At 60.7% G+C, this 7,888-nt stretch overlaps 1 protein-coding gene across 1 annotated transcript; it reads left to right on the top strand.

The window, feature by feature from the left end:
• The first annotated feature begins 324 nt into the window (after positions 1 to 324).
• On the top strand, positions 325 to 1,386 carry TPBGL (trophoblast glycoprotein like). Its single transcript, XM_054270470.1, has one exon. It carries the CDS (start codon positions 325 to 327, stop codon positions 1,384 to 1,386), a length of 1,062 nt encoding a protein of 353 aa, XP_054126445.1.
• Positions 1,387 to 7,888: the final 6,502 nt, after the last annotated feature.

Below are 7,888 nucleotides of genomic sequence, written 5' to 3'. Positions count from 1 at the left end.
TTCGGTGCCGAGCCCGGCTCAGCCCGGCCCGGCTCGGCTCCCCCCGACGGCCGCCGCCCGCGGCGCTCCCCAGCCCATCGCGCGGCGCCGGGCAGCCCCAACCTGTCCCCTTCTCCTCTTCCTCCTCCTCCTCCTTCTCCTCCTCCTCGCTCTCCTCCCCTTCCACCCCCCCCGGGCCGATTTGGGCAGCGGCGCGCCCGGCGCTGCCGGCAGAGCCGCCGTGTGCGGGCGCGGCGCCGGAGGCAGCTCGGCCCGGGGGGGCTGCGGCGAGGCAGGCGCGACCCCCCGGCGGCCCCGGCCCCGCTGCATGCCCGCGGGGGCAGCATGGCCCGCAGGCAGGCGCGGCGGGCGGGCGGCGGGCCGCGCTGGCTGCCCTGGCTGGGGCTCGCCCTGCTGCCGCTGGCCGTGCCGCCCGCCGCCGCCCCCGCCGCCTGCCCGTCCGCCTGCTACTGCGTGGCCACCCCGGAGCTGGTGCAGTGCCGCTACGAGCGGCTGGAGGAGCCGCCGCGGGAGCTGCCGGCCGCCGTGCAGAACCTCAGCATCGCCGGCAGCAACCTGAGCGTCCTGTCCCGCGCCGCCTTCGCCGCCCGCCCGCTGCGCGACCTCCGCCTGCTCCGCCTGCGCCACGACAACATCCACACCATCGAGGACATGGCCCTGCAGGGCCTGCCCGCCCTGCGCACCCTCGACCTCAGCCACAACCCGCTGCTCTCGGTGGCCGCCGGCGCCTTCGCCGGGGCGCCGCTGCTGCGCACGCTGCAGCTGAACCAGGCGCTGCTGGCGGCCCCGCTCGAGGAGCAGCTCGCCCTGGCCCTGCGCAACCTCAGCCTGCGGCGCCTGGAGCTGGCGGGCAACGCGCTGCAGGCGCTGCCGGCCGCCCTGCTGCCGCCCGGCCTGGAGGAGCTGGACCTGCGCAACAACTCGCTGCAGCGGCTGGCGGCCGCCGAGCTGCGCAGCCTGGACGCGCCCGAGCTGCGGGGGCTGCGCCTCAGCCTGGCCTCCAACCCGCTGAGCTGCGACTGCGGCCTGCGGCCCTTCCTGGCCTGGCTGCGCGGCGCCGCCGCCAACCGCGTGCTCGACGCGCGGAGCCTGCGCTGCGCGGGGCCGGCGGCGCTGCGGGGCACGGCGCTGCTCCGCCTGCGGCCCGAGGCGCTGGCCTGCGCCGGCGGCGAGCCCGCCGAGCTCGAGACCGCCTCCTACGTCTTCTTCGGCATCGTGCTGGCGCTCATCGGCGTCGTCTTCCTCATGGTGCTCTACCTGAACCGCCGCGGCATCAAGCGCTGGCTGCACAACCTGCGCGAGGCCTGCCGCGACCAGATGGAGGGATACCACTACCGCTACGAGCAGGACGCCGACCCGCGCTGCGCCGGCACGCCCGGCCTCTGACAGCAGCCGGCACCGGCCCGGCCCCGCGGCACCACCGATGAGCCGGCCTCGGGGTGCCCCAGAGCGGGGTGACTCTCCCTGGAGGGCTCCGGAGCGGCTCCGCCTTGCCGCGCCCTCTCCGACCCGACGGGTTCCCGCAGGGCTCCAGGCTGGACCGTTCCCGCATCGCGGTGCCCTCGGGCGAGGAGCACGCCCGGCTCGGCCCCGGAGCGCCGGGAAGCTTCCGCCGGGAAGCTCCGGCAGGCGGGATGCGCGGCTCGGCGCTCGCACCCGGGTGTTTGCTTGGCGCAGCCCGAGAAGCCGCGGGCAATACCTGAAACTGTCCTGGACGTTCCTGGAGCCTCGACTTGACTTTGACCATGTACAGCTCTATTTCCTATTAGATTTCTATTTGACAGGCGCAAAGTTTACCTCGATTTCTTTTTTTTTTTCGCTCCCTTTTCTTCTCGCTGCAAAGAGAACACGTCCAGCTGCTCCCCCCCGGGAAGCGGCGTGCTTTTCCCAGCCCGTTTATCCATTAGTTGTGTTCAATGACATTTCCAGCTCGTTCTAGGCACACGGCGCTGCAGCTGTAGGAAACGCCTCCGCCGGCTGCGTGCATGTTCCCCGGGGCACGCGGGGGCAGCCCTTTGACTCTAGAATGTAGCGTAGACCTGGCTGTCTCGGCACTTTGTCATTTACAACGAGCCAAGCAGAAGCTCCCGCCCTAATTCCCGTGCCTGTGTTTGCTTTAGTGCCTGTTACTATATCCTAGAGCAAATATATCGAAAGCTGCACCCACTCCATCGTCTATTTTCTCTAAAGCTCCTTGCAAACGATTTCCGAGTGTCCCCGCGGCTGAGGCGAAGTTACTGTGCTCGGTTGGCCCGAGGAAGGGAGCTCTGGGCTCCGCTGCTTTCATCGGTGCTTAGGAACTTCTATTGCTGCACTGGTTTGGTGGCCAGGCATGCAGGGGGTTTTTGTGTCGCTTGGACACATGTCCTTCCCTGGCAGCAGCACAGGGGCTCGGGAAAATTACCCAGGTAGCAGCTTCCTAAAGCCATTTTTGTCTCCCGGCTGGTTTGGTACCTCATTCACGAGGTGCCGGCGCTCTGAGCATCTCCGGCTGCGGGGCTTCCCCAGAGGAAGCCGCGGCTTTTGGAAGGTGGCATCTTAAAGAATGCCAAGTTTCGGTGCCGGGATGAAAACCGGAGCGTTTGTCTCTCCCCGCAGCGGGAGGGTGATGCGGGCAGGGCGGGGAGCGCGGCTGCCTCCGGCCGTGCCGGTGTTCGGGGATGCTCGGGAGCAGCCGGTGCCCGGTGTGCCGGCTCCGAAGGGAGAGTTCTGCAGGAGCTGCGTTCCTGGAGCTCCAGTGCGTGTGCGCTCCGCTGTCGGGTGGAAAGCACGGTTCCTTCCATGCCTGGAGGCTCCGGGAGCGATGCAGCCTGCTGCGCCATCCTTTGCATTTTCCCCCTTTGGAATTCCTGGCCATGAAATCCCGGTACCGAGGTGGGGCGGCTGGGAAAGGAGAGCGGGAGCAGAGCCTGCGGCTGGGCTGTGTTCGAGTTACGGTACTGAGAATAGCAATGATTTTCCTGGATGTTCTGAGCAGGGAGCTGGTTCCCCTCTGTCCTGGCTCCTGGGGAACCCTGAGATCCCCACGGCTCAGCTCCTTGTGAAACCTGTTGCATTTTGAAGACCTTTTCCTAAGGTTTCCCCCCAGAGCTTGAGCCCTCCGGTCCCACCTTGTCACTCCATGCAGCCAGCTACAAGGGGAGAAACCTCAGCCTGCCCTCACCTTCACCCACTTCCCCACCTCCCTTTCCCACCCCAGTGCAGCCAAACCGAGCCCCTGAGCAAAGGAAGGGGCAGCAGGGTGGGTTTGCACATCTGGCAGAGCACACCCCAGCTGTGACTCCGGCATCCATTCATGGGGACAGAGATGGGGAGGGTGAGCATGGTGCAGGGAGAAGCCTGAAGGAAGCAGGGAGAAAGAAGGGGGATGTTGGAGCAGGGAACACAGCACCAGTCTGGCAGCAGGCGCCAGGCTCTGGGATAGATAACAGGAAGGAAATCGCCTCCAGACAAATGGAGAAGTGGCCAAACACTGCCTGACCCCAAAGCCCTTTCTCTGAAGGGGTGGCTGGTGTGGGCATCTGGTGGCTCCAGCTTTTCCCGAGGCCAGAGGGAGGGAGGTGGTGGCTTTTGGTGCCCTGGCATGAGGACACATCTCCTTTGGGCACCAACAGGTTCAGACCAGCCTGGCCCTCCTGACTGGGTGCAGTGAGACCCTTCCGGCAGGGGGTAGGATGGGGATGGATAAAGCTAAAGCTGTGCGAGCACAGTTCCTGTGGCTTGTCAGCATCAATATTATTCTGTACAGCACATACCCCACACATGACAAAGGGGCAGGAGTAGGGAACCTCTGGATTAGGGCATGGTCACTGAGCTGAGACTCAAAATGTGCTTTTTGGGCTCTCAAAGACAGCTCCGTGTTTGGAGAACCCCAGCTGCCATCACATTTACATGCTGTCCCTTTCCATGAAGCAATGCAGACCTCCCCGTGTCCTGAGCTCATGGCAGGAGCACAAAGTCACCCCAGCAGCTCCTGGAGCCGAGGGAAATGCAGGATAGAAACAGCAGCCGTGACGGGAACCAAGCAAAGCATGCTCAGAGCCCCCTGCAGTGGCTCATCACCAAAACAGAGGGGGAAAAAAGCTAAAACATGTCTATTTTTATGCCCTGCATGTGAAATGGCACCGGTGCTTTGCAGCCAGCACAGGCTTTGAGATGTGCTTTTCCTTCCTTATTTTCCAAAGCTCAGAGGTTCCCTGGGCTGATCCAGCGGGTGAGCAGGAAGGTTTGGCTAGGGAGGGGATGTGGGTGGGCAGCCCTGGCTGCACCCAGCCCACAGAACATCCTAGGGACATTCAGGTGCTCCTGTCACCAAACCAGGGTATTCCTGGCAGCCCAAGGCGCCCAGGGCTGCAGGCAAGAGGCTGAGTGTGGGTCTCCTGTAGTGCAGAAGAGGCCAAAACTCCCTGTGTGGTGATGGCAGCTGGATTTATCCAGGAGAAAGAGCTGGGCTGGAGCATCACCCTTGTCCTTGCTGAGCACAGGGCTGCAGTGCTCCTGCACTGGGGCAGGGAAGAAAATCAGCCACGAGCTGCCTTGTCCTTACAGAAACACAAAATTAATGATAATTAATTCTCCCCAAGCAACTTCACCCCTCACAGCCTACACACCAGGGTCCTTATTCCTCACATTCCTTCCTCCCTCCTCACAAATTAACCCAAACCATCAGAGGGAGGAAAAAGACCCTCTGCTTTTCACTGATTCCTTTAGGAAAAGCAAGACAGGGATGCCACCTTCATACCTTGGGGAAACTGAGGCACAAACAAAGCAGAGCGGAGCTCCTGATAGCAGGGAAAGGTTTGCACAGGGGGAAAACCGCACAGAAATGGATTTCAGTCCTCAGCAGGGTTCCCTTCAAACACTGGTGGTTTGGGATCACCTCGCCCAGGACAGCGCTCTGTTTGTCCTTCCTCTGCTTCAGGGGTGGCTCCTGTGTCCTGCCAAAGGAAGCGGGATTGTCAGTAAGGATTTCTCCTGTTTGCCTGTGGATGTTTCTAATTAGCCAGGTTGGGATGTGTCTGGGAGATGGGCATTCCTGGCTGAGCACAGACCTGTCCCCAGCAAGAGGAGGGACTGGAGGTGACACCACCAGGGATCAGGGGACTCCTCCTGAGGGGCTGGGGACACTCAGCTGGGCCAGGGTGCTCAGGGGACAGGCCAAAGCCCCTGTATGCTTTCCCCAAGCCTGGCTGCAGGCAGCCCCGCAGGGAGCTGGCACAGCAGCGCCCAGGCAGATGGGGAAGGACGTGTTTCCACTAATCTGCCCCAATCTGGATTACTTTTCCAAATAAACCTCTGTTCCCAGCTGTTTGAAGCAAGTTTTTGGCACGCTGGGGACAGGTGGGGTTCTGGGGATGAGGGAGAAGCTGGCAGGGGTGGAGGAGATGGAGGGGATCACATCTGCTGGGTGTCCCTATGCCAGCAGGCTCCCATGTCCGCACAGACAGGGGATTTGGATATCTGAGGCGGTTGTGGCAGCACAGCACCCAGATCCTGAGGCTGGGGTCATCCATGGGGCCTCAGGCCTTTGCTGGTGTTTGCTCCTATCCAAAGTCAGTGGAAAATTACCTGTGTCCAGGGCCTGGTGTCCCCCTCCCAAAGCAGGGCTGGGATCCTGTGCAGCTCCTGTCAGGATCAAACAGCCAAAAGATGCCTCTGGTGCTGGGTGTGCAGGCTGACCCCCATCAGGCAGTTCTGGGGGGTTCGGGGAGCTCCCAGGGAGCCAGGCTCACCCCAGATCCCCGTCCTGCCTGAGGACACACGGGCACAGAGAGGCTGCAGAGCTGCTCTGTCCTCCAGCACGTGCCCAGCCACTCGCCAGCCTGACATTTACAAATCCCTATTTTTAGATGCTCCTCATCACTTCTAATTGTTCAGGCCGGACAGCCTCAGAAATGCTGCTCTGCACGGGCAGGATGGTCCCTGAGCCCATTTCTCTCTGCCCTGTGCCTCAGTTTCCCTTTTGGCAAGCTGCACTTGAGGGGCTCCCCTTGACTCCCTCTGGGGACCAGGTTTTGAGCTAGGGTCCCACTGCCACCCCAGGCCCTCAGGTGGGATCGCAGGTGCTCCAGCAGGCTCCAGACAGCACTGCTCAGCTTTCCCAGAATGGGACAGCAGGGAGCACCCAGCCCTTCCCCAGCCACATCCTCCCCCAGCAAGGAGCAGCCAAGCAGGGCGAATCCAGAGAGCCCAGCCCACGGAGGCTGGGCTCAGCCCATTGGTAATTAATTTAGTTACCGAATTAACATTTAAATTGACAAGACCTGAAGGCGAAGCCAGCGCTGCTGCCTGCCAGGACTCATCAGCTTCCAGCCACCCTGGCCGCTCCCTGGTGCATGTGCCAGCAGCACAGAGGGACCCTGCAGCCTCCAGGAGATGCTCTGCTCCCCCACACTGCTCCCACCAGCCCCGAGGAGGCTGCACCAGCACAGTCCCGCTGTCCTGGAACAAATGTCTGTGTTCAGCAGGGACAAGGACAGCAGGTGCCGGTCCGGGGCTCCCCCTCTCCCTGCTGAAGCGCAGCCCAACCCTGAGCTGCCAGGGGTCCTGCCTGGCCCTTGGCTGTCCCCACGCTGAGCTGGGAGGAGGAGAGGAGCTCAGGGAGAGCAGCCTTGGCAGATAAAACAACAGCAGATACACAGGATCCCCCGGGATGAAAGCTGCAACCATCACTGAGGGGACACCTTGTCCCCATCAGCCCCAGGGACATCTCAGTGCCACCAAAAGCAGGAGGCTCTGAGCAGTCTCCTGTTCCCAGGCCTTATCCAGGAGGCACATGGATACCCCTCCAAGCCCAGCTCAGCCTCTGGGGCACAAGTGTTTGGCTAAAGAAGACAAGGAAACCTGGTTTGAGACTACAAAGGGAATAGTTTATTACTTATAACACTTCTTTCAGCTAATTCCACATAGCAGTACACAGAAAGTCTCCAGAAAAGTGCAAATTCTCACTCTGTATTTGTAATACACCCCAGTTTTACAGAACAGACACCAGGTAAACAGCAGTACAGATCCAGAACTCCCCCAGGTGCCAGGCAAGGGGAATGATGCAACTTGGGATGCCTCAGTCACCTGTACAAAGCCATTCTTGAGCAGAGGGAACCAAGCTGGACTGTAACCACCCAGTGCCACCATGCAAGGAGCCCTCTCTCAGCTGCGGAGAGGACAAAAAGGGGAAGACAAAGTGATACCAGTTTTAAAATGAGAGACCATCCAGTGCTTCCTAAGGCAGCACACACATCCCAGCCTGCCCAAGGGACACAACCAATCGCTCCTTGCCTGGCTTCCACCAGAGTCACACAAACACTTGTGCAAGGAAATGGGAGCTGGAACCCCCAGCACCCTCAGGAGCCTGGCAGGGAGGGCACACAAAGTGATACCTGAGCACCACCAGGGATGTGGGCATGGAGACAACCAACAGAGCCCTGAACTCAGAGAGCTCCTGTCCCAGGCCCACGGACACACAACTTCAGAAATTAAACCTGGGGGACAAACCCCAGCCCTCTGGATTTTATCAAACACTAAACCCAACACAGTAGTATCTGTATGACCACAGCCTCAGCCACAGCCCAGCTCTGACAAGGTGTGTTTTACCTGGAAGCACCTCAGAAACAACATCCACGGCACCCTTTGATCTGTGACCCGCTTGTACTCAAGGCAGGAAGGCCTTTGTTCTTTTCTGAGAAGTGGCAAAGAACAGCTGACAGCTCGAGGAAAGGCTGTGCACAAACCCAGCGAACTCTACCACGATGCATTACAAAGTTACAGGGCAAGGAAACAAGAATTCCAGTCCTTCACAGAAACAGAAGTAAGGGATGCAAGAACAGAGGGAGGAGATAAAGGAGTTCCACAAATGGAACAGTATAAATATATCAAACAGTTCCAATACAGT

Source organism: Melozone crissalis, unplaced genomic scaffold (genome assembly GCF_028551555.1).
Source record: "Melozone crissalis strain CALT ecotype California unplaced genomic scaffold, PUWL_Pcris_2 ptg000009l_1, whole genome shotgun sequence".
Classification (NCBI taxonomy): domain Eukaryota; kingdom Metazoa; phylum Chordata; class Aves; order Passeriformes; family Passerellidae; genus Melozone; species Melozone crissalis.
Note: the sequence above shows the minus strand (reverse complement) of the source record. Positions and strands in the feature narration are given on the sequence as shown.